General features: G+C 46.3%; 1 protein-coding gene across 1 annotated transcript in view; it reads right to left on the bottom strand.

The window, feature by feature from the left end:
• Positions 1–13,475, bottom strand: part of SPRED2 (sprouty related EVH1 domain containing 2) — a 70,053-nt gene that overhangs the window by 23,396 nt on the left and 33,182 nt on the right. The window contains exons 2-3 of the mRNA XM_067292774.1: positions 2,654–2,831; positions 1,149–1,317 (exon numbers count right to left, since the gene is read on the bottom strand). Coding sequence (XP_067148875.1) covers positions 1,149–1,317; positions 2,654–2,831 — 347 coding nt within the window. The remainder of the gene's footprint in view (positions 1–1,148; positions 1,318–2,653; positions 2,832–13,475) is intronic.

Here is a 13,475-nt window from a genome sequence, read left to right as displayed (position 1 = left end):
ATCCTTCCATCGGAAAACGGCTCGCAAAGTGCAGAGCTGAGGCTGCCGTGTCCAGCACCTCCCGCGTGCTGCTGAGCCCGACCCCGGGACGACCCCCTCCGAACTGCACCGACCTGGGCCCCCGACACAAGCCACCGCTTCTGCGCGACTCACAGCGCCTCCCAGTTTCAGCAAGCACGAAGCAAGCAGAGGGCCTGGCCATAACCAGTCTGGGTTGGCGGCACAGGAACAAGCACGTGAACAACCAGCTGAGAGGCTCTTTCCTCTAATTGCTAAGGTGAGTGTTAAAACCGGGACAGCGCATCCAAAAACCTATGCTGTCTTACGGAGCAAACGTCCTGAAAGCTTAATATCAATACCTGAAAGCTAATAGTTATATATCAAAACACTCCGGTCATACAGGGTGAGAAGGAGAATGGCCTCAGACCACTCAAGTCTCTGTGTAAAGCGGCACGGTTAAAAAACAAGCAAAAACGCATGCAGAATCATGGAAACAAAATAAAGGAGAGCAGTGCTGAATTACAGCTGTATTAAGATTGTTTGACTGCAGCGAAATGTGAAAAAGAAAAACGTACGACAACTTCAAAGCACAGGCAATTCAAATGCATTTTTCACAGAATTAAAAAACAAAACAAAACAAAACCCAAAGTCTTCAAGGACTACCACTCAGCTAAGCGGACCCAGACAAAACTAATTACTGTAAAAACAAAACAAAACAAAGTTTGATTCAACTCCACGCGCAGATTTAACAAAGACTCAGTAAAACCGGATTCTGCTGCGTGCAGAGGCCAGCGAAAGCCTGGCCTTTTCTAAGTTGTCGCTCCTACCGTGAAAAGCAATCCCACCAAAAAAGCACTGACAGGCTAGATAATAATTAACGGCCGAGATCCTGATGGACCAGGCCGGGTAGGATTGGAAAACACTTGGACTTAAACCCCTTCTCTCCTTACGGGGTTAGAAAACAGGGTTCGCCGAGTCACTCGGGGCTTGCTCAGCACAGGGGGAAGCGGCTGGCCGCGGTCAGAGACGCCGCAGGGACCTGCAAGCGAGAGGACTGCTTCCAAACCCATCCCTCCTCCTCCGCCCTCGCTTTAAGACCCCTTTCCGCAGGCTTCGGAGGAGCGCGGGGGCCGCCGCCGCCACGGTACCTTCGATGAGGTCTTCGATGGCCTTCCTCACTCCTCTGTCGAAGGCCCGCGCGTCGGCGGGGCTTTGGAAAGTCAGCCCGAATTTCCTGTTGTCCACTTTCCAGTGGTGGAAGGTAGGGTTCGCCTTCGTGTACACCAGGTCCTTCTTCACGAAGCACTCCAGCACCACCTGCGAGGGGCCAGAGCCCAGAGAGAAGCCAGGTTACTCCCCCCGCGCCACGGGCCCCGCTGTCGCCCCCTCAGCACGGTCCTTTCCCCAGAGCAAGCCAAGGCGTCGTTGCCTTCCACGGGCGAGGGAACAGCCTTCGCTAGCAAACTGTGACTAAGGAACGCCAGGCAGCTCAATGGCTCTCGGAACGGTGGCACATCCATCGCTTGGGCGCCCTTTGGGTAGGTGCTGGCTCGCCTCCCACCCGCACCCGACCAGGGCACGGCCACGCTAGCAGGGTGCAGCTACGGGGCTCGGGTGGAGCAAGAACCTCTTCACTCCGTCATTTCACTCCACAGCCGGTTTAGGAGGCTCTGTTACACCCCCCCACCCCACCTTCCCTCCTCTTCCTCCTCCCCGACCACTCATTTCCAACTGAAAGCTGGCCCGAGTGCTCCTAGGGTGACGCTCAGGCTAGGGGAGAGCGGGAACAGTTTGTTAGTCTTACCCCACTCCTCCGAAAGCATAAGCAGGGCTCATAAATAATGTCCAAAAAAAAGCATCTTAAACAACATAAGGGTGCAAACACAAGCTGTGCTGGAAACAGCTTTAAAACGCCAGTCCTTCGGAAAGCAGGATCATTTACGTCTCGACTGGGACATTTCGTTTGCCCAAGCACTGAGTAGCATGAGCCCATGCAAGCAGCAGATTTGTACGCTAGCCCAGCTCTTGCCAGGCAATGACACTAGCGAATTTCAGAAGAATCACATGTGTGAAACCCAGTAAGAAAACATAACATCCACAGTGGCCTCAAGAAATGGCGAAAGGGCTGTGTTAATTCTATCTGTGCAAGAAAGTGCTCTTTTTTAGAAAACCAGCTACCAGAAGCAAGTGAGTGCGTCAATTCATAAGAGACAACTCGTCTTCGTATTCTCCCTCTGCGAGTTCGAACCCTGAATAGCAGGCAGCATAAATTATTCATTGCCGTTTGCAAGGCTTGCGCTGCATTACTCAGTACAATGTGACTGCCTTCAGGGATTCTTTACACTTCAGTTCACTTCTCACAGACCCCTGACAGATCTTCGAAAAGCACGGGGCCTTTTTCCAGGCATCAAAAAGGGGTCTTTGCACACGGATGTGGGACATTTACCTGTGATTTCCAGGTGGCAGCACGACAACCTAGATAGCAAGAGATGACAATTCAATAACCTTCTAGATGCAGATGGGATTGTTTTGTCCAATCTGGCACTACTTTCAGATGACTTCTTTTTTTAAACTTTCACAAGAACACAATAGCATTAGATTTGGGGTAATTCTCATTATATGAACAGACAAAAGTTGAATTAGGTTCTATTACCAGTTTGTCTTTCTGCCTTTCACCATGGATTAGAAATCCACTTCTTCCATTGCCCTCTGGGTATGTGACCTTGCAGACGCCAACTCTACTGAGACCGCCTCCTTCTTGCGGCAACCATCCCCCACTGGAGTCATCTCGGGTCATAACCACGGCTTTGACTCGCACAATATAGCTGTCACTGCAACAGTAACAAAACAAAACAAAACCTTTTGTGAGGATCATGCAGTCGCATCCGAGCATTTTTCTTTTTTTAAGACAGCACCGGCCCAGGTCCCAAGGTATTTGCAGAGTTTCTGCCGGTAATAGAGACCCACCTCTGCAATGGATGGTCTTTATTGCTCCGGCCACCATAGGAAAGAAACCCACCAAGCAGCAGGAAACAGCTCGCTGGGTTTCCAAATATCAACGTGGAAATCAGATCGCTAATGGTCCCAGAAGCCCTTTCCCTCACACCGTTGGGAACGGGAACCTAGAGGATGGGGTAAGCCTTGTAGCACTCCCTAAACGCCACCATCCCACGCAGAGAAGAGACATGAGCGCTGGACTGCAGTGGTCCTGCCGCCTCTGGCAGGCATGAGCTTCTCCAAACTGCTGCAGGTACCATGCAGCCCAGGAACAAACCATTTTAAGGCTTCTGCCATTGAATTAGCAGAGTGGCTATTGAAGACAATGCTCAGAAATTCCTCCACAACCAGGACAACCGTGATCCTTGTGGGAAAACTGCAAATGCAGCTCCACCTGGGTGCAGATGCAAGCGCACAGCTCGGGGTATTGGGACCACACCATGCCTCTAAAGCAGCTTGTCCAGCTCTTCCGAGGGACTGCAAAGGCAGCACATCATAACCTTGCAAGAAACTCTTCCGGAAGCAACTGAGGGATCTGAAGACAATCCAGGTGACCAGGCAACACAGGGGTCAAAAAAGCGTGTGCACACAATACCATCTGAGTGCCCTCCGCAGCTCTACCGGAAGAGGAACCAAAGAAAGATGCGCACTCCCAACAATACTGGACACAAGCAGAAGCATAAAAGGCATGCAACAGGCGCTGAAAAAAGGAAAGGTGAAAACTGACACACTTCTCCCAAAAAGCTTAGTTTTGCTCCCTGCAAATTTTATGTGTGTAGGTCCATCAGCTGGCATCAGAAGCCCCTGAAAAGCAGCCCTAACTTCTGGTATTAAACTGTCAATCTGTGGGAAAGGCTGGTGGTCTGTTAAACAAATGTCCCAAGGAGAGACATCCCTGCACCAAGCAAAAAGCACCAGGAGCCAAAGAACGTGCTCAGTCCAACCTGAGGGTCTGCAGCATGGTGGAGAAGACAGCCAAAGGCTCCCTCCCTTCGCCCTCGCAAGCCGCTCCAGGGCTTTAGAAAGGGCCCTGCCAGGCTTTAGCCAGGCCTCCTCCCTTTCCCTTGTCACAGCTTGCTTACTCCGGTGTCCCTCGAGGACATCACCAGCAAAGAGGTCACTCAGGAGCAGACACTTTGCTGCAGGACATACACCAAAGACAAGCACCTCACACATGAGCCGACCTTTACCAAATGGCTTGTGTCTCCCCGCCCTAGAGCCGCGCACGCTCCTGCTGGCTTTACTGGGCTGAGAAATAGCAAAATCCCTTTTTCTTCCTCAGATGGCCACTGAGTCCCGCTTTGGTAAAACTGCCTCTTGTTGTTGAACATTATTTTGCAACTTTTTTATAATCCAACTGCTATCATTTGAAATCCGAGTGATTATTTCTCTAGTATGACCATGCTTCAATAGCTAAGAAATCAGCTGCACAGATCCTACTTTAAGGTATGCAGATGGCAAAACATTTTGAATAAACAGGACACACGTTCCTCTTCCCCTATTTAGCACCATCCTCCCCCATTTGAAATCCTTTCGAAAATTTTAAAATAGACTTCAGACATACTCCAAATACTCTCTCATTTAATCCTTAACCTTCTGCTTAAGGCAAGATCCAAACCCTACCAATTTCCTCACACTATTCCTCCTTCCTAATTAAAGTCACCTGAGCCACCTGGGTCAGACACGCTGACACCACAAAACCTTCCTCTAGACCTCACAGCAAAGTGGATCTGGCAGAATAAAAATCGAGAAGGAACTGCAGGGCAGCCCTTTGGGCCCTCTTGCCAGGATTTCTGGTAGGCGAACCGCTAACAAGAGGAAAGGCACTTATTGGAGACATGCCCTAAAATAGTACTTTGTTTCAGACAAAGGATGCACAGGAGTAAGGAATTAAGGTAATCAGCCCGAAGCTAAGCCAAGTTTTTCAGAATATTTTTGCTCTGAGTTCTTAAAACATCCTCCTGGTAAAGGAAACAAGACCAGTGTGCTTACAAATGGATGCAGTTATCTTTTTATTCTCTAACTAAAAATCATTTCTAAATTTCACCTGTGGCAACTCTAATCTCTTGGCTTCCTGATACACAGAATTAAGCAAATTACCGCACCTAATTTCCTGCTGTGCCAAAATTGAGCTGCTTCCATCCAGGGCAATTTTTGTTCTCTTCTCCTGTGTACTTTTTCCGTATGTTCTTTAAAGATTAGCAACTAACAGACAAACACAAAGAAAGCTAACTATATCTTTCCACCCCAACCTCCTTCTGTTCTCCAAGGCTCCTTTTTGGGCTTGTTTTCATATTAACTCCATTCACTGCCTTCTGGAGTACTTCCATTAAATATCAAGCTCTTCTCTGAAGCAGGAGCTACTAAACACAAAAGCCATCCATCCAAACAAATGGCTTCTTCTCCTGCCATGTTTGCATATTACCTCTTCCAATGTAGCTTCCCGTGGGATTTACCATACCCTTTTACAGCAGCATTTGGAGCCTCTGGCTTTCCCAAGGGTAATGCTGCAAGATGTCTTCAGCCACTTTGTTAAGAAATCAGCAACTACCCAGTGCTTTTTCGATTTCTACCAATATTTGCATGTTTCTTCCACCCCTCAGTGATTTCTTTAGGCTTGTAATTGAATACTGGTGGCTGCCTAGGTATGAAATTCAGGTTCTTCAACTACTACCCCTGCGCAATATAGTAATGTGCCAGCAGGGCAGAGAGCCATAAGGCTTTCCTTATCATATTCATGCTGATATCTTGGCCTACGGCTCTTTTATAACCTCTGCCACCAACGCCCGCAATTTTATCCAAGTGCCCAACAGCCACGTGACTAGATGGAACATCTACTAGGGGAAAAGACAGGCACGTCACTAACTCGAACTGATATAGTCCTACTTTTGCATCGTATTTTTTTGGAAGTCAGGCTGGCTGGGCTGTCCCTGGTATGCTCAGCCAGGGATGTCCTGTGCGCCTGGTTTAAGCTCCCTGGGGGCTGGACTAAATGATCTCCAGAGGTCCCTTGCAAACTCAACCATTCTGTGATTCTGAGAGAAGGCTGATAGGTTTTGGATCAGCCTTGGCAGCTGGATTTGCCTACAGCCAAGACGCTCTCATAACTTACAGAGGGGGCTAAGGAAAACAAGTCGGGATGGCAATTTTTTTGACCAAAACAGAGCAATCAGGTAGTTTGCTTTAATGGAAAGTGGATGTCTTCTTGTTGCAGAAACTCAGGTGGATCATTCACTGACTTTTCAAGAAAACATGGTGGAGCATGAACTTAAAGGAAATGGCCTGTGACATGAAAAATGTGATAAAATTTCACTCCTCTCCTCACTACCAGCTGCATTTATCTGTGTCACTCCTGAACACCCAAGGAGAACACAACATAAACTGCAGTTCTCCTGTTTTGAAGAGCCACTGTCTCTTCACTGTCTCATATTTAAGCCTCTTAAGCAGGCTTAAATGTGTCAAGCAAGAAAAGCTAGTTTCCTTCCCCCTGCCACAGCAAGAAGTGCGATCACCTCTGTTCCCCTGTTAAAAGAGGACCTTGTTCAGCAGAAGGGTTTACCTTTGGCAAGGTAGGCAGAGCTCCGCTAATGCAATCCGCTGGCATGCTTTTCTAGATGATCAAAAGTTACAGTGACACCGCACTCCCCCGAGAGCCCAGGATCCACTCCTACCTGACTCCAGCCATGGAGCTCACGTTTCCCAATATGAAACCTATGCTAAGGGACCTTAGAGAAAAAAACAAAACAAAACAAAACAAAACACCAAAACCTTGACAGCTTTGGACAGCTTGGTTGTGTCACTAGACTAGGACAGAAGCTGCAAGTTGAATTTTCAAGGCTACACACCACTTCCCTTAATCTTATGGCAAAATCTTTTTTGCAGTTTCCATCTGTAAGCACAGAATAAGCAATGCTGCTTTCTCTCACGCCAGTGCCGATAAACACTTGGGAGGTATTCAAATCCTTCAGCAAGAAGTCCATATAAGGACCGTGCTTCCTTAGCACAAGAGCTGTTTATTTTCTTTGTGATTTAACTTTATGGGAGTGCACAAAGGCTCTCACTAGTTGCAAGCCATCAAATCCCCCATAGCTACGAAGCAATCAATCTGCAAATCCCATGTGCGCATTACAGGTGCGGAGGACCAGGGCATTCCCACTTCAGAAGTGAAACAATCTTGCTTAAATCAGCCCCCTTCGCTTCTATTGCAGCAGGCATGTTTCAGAAGAAATGCTAATTAAATATGTGAAAATATCTGATTCATTCCCGTTAACGACCTACCAAATGAACAAAGATTACATAACCCAGGTCTTTCACAGAGTTAAAAACGAGCGGCTAAAGGAGCCAGTAGTAGCCTTAGTTCCCCTCATTTTATTGCCTTCTAAAACTTTAAGACTGCTCCAGTTGTTGGGTTTATGGCCTACATACTATGCATCTCATGCAAACTATTCTTAATTATGCTCTTAAATGGCATACTTTGCTGTTTTAACCCAAACGATTTGTCTTAAGCAGCGTTAAAAGCCTTGGAAGAGTGTATCCGTGCGGATTATCCAGCTGCATGGCAGCGAGCCAGCTCTTTGGATGGCTGTTTCAGGTTGTTAGTTGGTCCCACCCAGAGCAAAAACCAGAATGAACTTGGGGAGCAAAGGTAGCACTGCAAACCACAGCCTGTTTTTATTGGAAGTGAAACCGAACCCTTTAAAAATTATAGCTCGTGGGTGTGTATATACGTGCGTACGTAAAGGCGTGCACGCGCGCATGTGTGTTTAATTGCTGTTCTGGAGGATACTGAGAATTTTCCTAAACAAAAAGTCAATGAATGATAATCTTTGTGATATCCGAATCGCTGTTACGTTACCGATAGCCCATCTTTTAAGAAGCGTTTGTGCATCCAAGAGACAGGCTACATTTAAAGGGAATAAAAGTGCTTTTCTCTGGCGTTCGTGAACCACGCACAACCACCACCAGCCAACGCTCCTCTACGTGAACCACGTCGCCCACAGGAACAGCACCACAATGAAACCAGGTGGGGAAAAAACCCTGAGTGTGCGTGGAGAAAGGGACGAGAGACCACATAATCTCCCCCAAAGGGCCGGTTATTACCCAGAAGACCAGCTCAGCCCCCAAATGCTCGGCCCTGACCGACCCCTTCCTGCACCGTTTCGCACCACCAGCTCTCGCTGCCCAGTTGTCAACAGCCCCGAAGACCAACATGGGATTCGTCAGCACCGCTCCGCGGACGAGGCTTGCTAATTAAAGCACAAGGCTCTCCTGACTATCGGTACTTCCGAGGACTCAAGTGCTGGGCATTAAAAAGCACTCATATCTCTCAAAAAGTTTTTCAACAGGGCACGGTGACAGCAGTCCCTATCAAAGAATTACTGCTCTTAAAAGGCAGAGTCAGTCTTAAGCCAGTAACTTTGCAAAAGGAAGATCACTTCTACCAAATCTGTCACCACTTTCCTTCCTTTCCTACTTTGTTTCAAATGCAGCAATTACAACCATCACTTCTAAGACGTTTTGTAGTTAAAAATCCCAAGAAGCGATCCCACTTCCCCAAAACTCCCAACGCTTACTACTTTCCTTTCAATCACCCTTAACATCTAAGGAACATCTCCAAAACCTTCCATAATTCAGTAATACTTTTTACAAGGTAACAATTCTTCTCTAGCAAGGCTAGTTGACCAAACACAAACTTACAAACTTTCACGCTAAAGCAGACATACAGCACTTAAGCATTTTCCTCCCATCTCTGCTCTACAGCTTACAAGGCTAAGAGAGATTAAGGTCTCAGACGTAAAGGTAATATTGCTCCACACTGAAGGTCCAATTTGAAATTTGTTCCCCACACACTTTCTGCTTTCACAGTTTCCATCCAGTAACCAAAGTAGATCATGGGGTCACAAAAACAATGTCTTAGTCTCCACCTTCCCTTCTTCTTCCTATAATTTCACCATCATCTGTGATAATTTCACCATCATCATCTATACTTATCACTCTGATTTTATACACATTTACTGCTGGGCATCAGCTGGCAAGAAAGCAACAACGAGGGCTGACCCCTCTTCCACAAAACAGACATTTAATGAGCTGGGCCTTCAATGCGCTTCTACTTTCCTAGATTCCACTTTTAAGGACAGGGCAAAAAGGACAGCAACAGGCTACCTACACACTGATGGCAGAGGTAAGGCTATTCAGCTGACCTTAACCACAGAGACTGGGCATTTAAACAAAATCTAAACAATTTGGACGCACGCAAATTTAACTTAACGATTAGCAGGGTATGACGTATCTTTGGCCGAGGCGGATGCATTTCATAGTGTGGCGTGCCTTTCGCCCCTGCCCCAGCTACTCCAACAGCTGGAACTGAAGCCAGCTAATTTTGCCCGAGTGATTGCTGGAAATTACATTGCAAGAGTTCAATCCTGCAGTCACAAAGCAACTGCCTTTTGATGGAAACCACGAGAACTATGATGCTTGGAGTCCCTTTTCTTGACCTGATGCTTGGTTCTTGAAACCCTTAGTAAGGGTGAAATATCTGCAGATTATAAACAGCATTTTTTCTGTTCGACTGCAGCTCAAAATTTTGGTAGAAAGAGCAGCACTCTTTGAGTGCACCCCGTCATAGTGAAATAAAGTTTGATATTTCGATAGCATTTAAATTTCTAGCAGGCTTGAAGCTTTTTCTTTAAATATCAGCAAGAGGAAAAAGGCATCTGTGACACTTTGGCCAAACCCAATATTAAAATGGAGTGTGTAGGAAACAATGGAAAACCTCCCAAATTTCAGTGCATGATTACCCAGCTCACAAAGGCAGCATTGATGAAGGGGGTGGGGAGAGGAAGCATTTAAGAGTTTGAACCTAGAACATTTTCCTTGCGCTCATCTTCGTCACCCCAAGAATACAAAAACATTGCATCTGTAACAGATCTCTGGTACAGCGACCTGTGTTTTTTCTGTTTTTTAAATATGATACTGACAGAATAAAAAGATATTCTGTGGAAATTTTGTTTTCCACCTAGCCAAAATAAACACAAGATAACCCAAACTGATCTCAACATGCTTTGACCCAGTGATGCTTGCAGAGTCCTGCATATGCATTCTGTAGCATTTTACATTAAAATCAGCATTAACCTTAAAAACTTAGTTTCGGGATACTTCTTCCTCTAAACAAAGCGAGAAAACTTCACTGGCACTTAGTAGATTCCCTCTGAAAAGGGGAAGTTTCCCCTTCCAATTCCCCCATTCTGTGCCAAGACAATTCTCACCTACAATTAAGCTGCTGAACCGAGTCCTGCTGCGTGGCCAGCCTGTAAGCTGATCCACCATTTCAGGTTTTCCTTCTCATTCTCCAGTAATTCTTGCAATCCAAATACACCAACGTAGTTCAACATTCCTTCCTTTTATGAAGAAATTAAGACACCAAAACAGCCCCGCAGACAATTACTGCTTGGCTCGCGCGCTGGGGCTGGGCAAGGAGAAAGGGCATCACGTCCTCTGTCCTGAAACCTCCTTCAGGTTGAGGAAAAAACCTTCTGTTTAAACTCCAAGCGGACTTTCTGCGGCGGGAAGAGCTAGGAAATGGTAGCACGAGCAGCTGAGTGGCATATAAGAGAAAACCTAGGGGGCTGGCTATCCTGCAGCTATGCAGTTTTACATGATGCTAAACTACACATGGTTGGGAGCACCATTTGCCCCAATTGCTTGCATTTTAAGAGGCCGAAGGCAGGGTTTAAAAAAAAACAAAAAAAAAAAAAAAAGAAGAAAGGGATTCATTAAGATGATCGCACTCTCAATTACCACTAGCTCTTCTGCTGCTGCAGCAGCTGAGGGCCAAGAGGAGTCAAAATAAGGCGTAAATTTAAATTGACTGAAGATGCATTGCCATACATCTGTGACAGCTCCCCATTTAGGTACAGGCAGGACTTGAGTAAGACCTGAGGGAAGAGGAGTAGGAGAACTGCTTCTAGCCACCAGCAGCAATTTTTTAGTTTTCCTTCTTTGATGCCCTTCTGGGTCTACGGCAGCCCCAAATGCAGAATAAAAACTGGCCAGGTCCTCGGGCTCCGGGCTCTGCCCCTTCCCCAGCCAGTGCCCAACACATCTTGGTTTGCTTGCAGCCCTGCAGATCATTTGAAGAGCCACTCATTAAGCACCTTAGTGAAAAGATTAATAGCAGTTTTGTTTGTTTGTTTTTCAGAAGGGAAAGGACTTCTCAAAAAAACCCAAGACACCTGCAACAATTCTGCCACCCACCTCCACATCTCCCTTAAACGAAAAGGCAGTGACTAACAAAGGAATCCTTTCACCAAAATGTTTGCTAAACATTTAAGCATGATTTTATTTAGATTACGAGAAACAGCTCTATCATATTTGCTCAAATGGGATTTCATAATCCCATAAATATTTCAGATCCTTCCAGGAAGCATGTGGAAAAGCTGCTTTTGTGTGTGTGTCTGTGTGTCTGTGTGTCTGTGTGTTTTAAACAACACACACAAAAGCATCACATTCTGACAGGAGGATAACTTTGGCAGCGTGTTTTTACCTTTTCTAGGCATGCACAGGCACGGACCAGCTGAAGCGGGCCGAGCAGACCTCCTGCCGGTGCAGAGCGCGCACGTACTGCACCGTCCCCGCTCTGCCCCATTCAGGAAAAACACTGCAGCTCCCGGGAAACGCGTCCAGCGGGCATCGCAGCACAAGCGCGCACCGTGCAAACTTGCAAGGTTGCTTGGGAACTGCCTGCACCGGGGGGTGCAGCTGCACGAAACATCGTCTTTAAGAGAGGAAGGGGAGGGTGCATTCGCGTTGCTTCGCTCTGCAACAGCCAGCCTAATCTGGATGCACCGCACCAGGGGGGACAAGACGGATTTTCTCCGTCCCCCTTCGCTCGTTATGGCCCCTGTGCTATAAACCCAGCTGTGCGTGGCAGGGCAGGAACGCAGGACCCCAGGGCAATGACTGCAACTCGGGAAGCACAGCCCCCCCCCCACCGGCCGCCGGCATTTCCAGGGGCGCCTATGCCGGCCGGGGCAGCGCTGCCGCCTTCCCCTTCGCCACCGTTCCCTGCAAGTTCGGACCTGGCCCTTCCCACATACCGCTTAAATTGAACTTAAAACCGAAACGCACGCTTTCATGTCTCTGATGCATGCAGATACTCCCCTCCCACCCCGAAAATTTTAGCCTCCGGCTCGGTTTGCACTTAATTTTAGTTGGCAAAGCAAAGGCGGCAAAAAGCTGCGTGCTGAGGGCAACCAAGAAGTCCTCCTGCCAACACCGCTTACCTCATTTGGAGTCGCAGCTGCACTAAACCGGCTTGCAGCTAGCACCGACGAGGCTTACTACAGAGCTATCCCGACAAAGTCTTTTATACATAGGCGAAACCCCAAATAAATTGCCTAACAGCTTTTTTAGAACACAGCCTTGCAAGTATGTTGAAGGACAAGTAGAGAGCCGTTGATGGAGAAACCTCAGTTCCGTGGATTTTAAGGGATTTCCCAAGAAATTAGCTTGCTACACAAACAGTGCTGAACTAAAACGAAGTTCTGTGACAGCAGACATATTAGTTTACTATTAGTGACTGCACTGAAGCATCTATGTGACACATTGCTGAAAGTGGGCTAGATGTAGAGCTATAGAAGTCCACAGCAAAAGTTGTTACAAAAATACTTGCAGATATTGTTTTGAAAAAAATTGCATATTCTTTACAGGCCAGTCTGTCTCAATTACTCTTGGATAACCACACCACCATTAGGATACATGCAAAAGACAACCATTTAATGAGCAATGATCACTCTTGATAAGGACGAAAGCTTCGAATTCACAGTGAACCTCCTTTTCAGTGGATTACTGAGATACCTTAGATCTAGTCTCACGTCAACTTTGCATGGCAGCTCGTTTGCCAGTGGCTGTAAATTAGTTTAAAAAAGAAAAAGGCTTTCTTGAAAACTGTTTAATGGGTCACTTATGCAATAAATCATTACAGTTGTACACAACAGTATGTCTTGGAAAGTTTTAAAAAATAGCAAGACAAAAGAAAATTAGTTTAATGTGATAATGCATTTGAATGATTTATCCTGCAGCACATTAAACATGCATACAGTACAGACAAAAGTTGCACACTCAAGTCTTAGCATTTTTATGTAAGAATACAAAATATTAACAAATTACAAGAAAAGCTAATTAATATTATCATTTACGGTAATGAGACAGGAAGTTGTTATTGCATGACAGATGGTATTTGTTTTATCGCATGCAAGATAAGCAAAAAGTGCATAAAGCATATCCAGCCAAACAGGTAGTTGCATGAGATCTGCATCCCGAATTGATTAAAAAAAAAACAAAACCCAACCCCCCCCTACACAACACAACCAGGTTTAATTCTAACTTTTTTTCTAGCACATACTGATGTGAAACACTCCGTTATAGTTGTCCTGTGCAAGCTAATGAAAGATGGTATTTGGCAAAAATCAGAATTAAAG

This window comes from Apteryx mantelli, chromosome 3 (assembly GCF_036417845.1).
Source record: "Apteryx mantelli isolate bAptMan1 chromosome 3, bAptMan1.hap1, whole genome shotgun sequence".
In the NCBI taxonomy this organism is placed as follows: Eukaryota; Metazoa; Chordata; class Aves; order Apterygiformes; family Apterygidae; genus Apteryx; species Apteryx mantelli.
The sequence above is the reverse complement of the archived record's forward strand: the minus strand, read 5'-3'. Positions and strand labels throughout refer to the sequence as shown.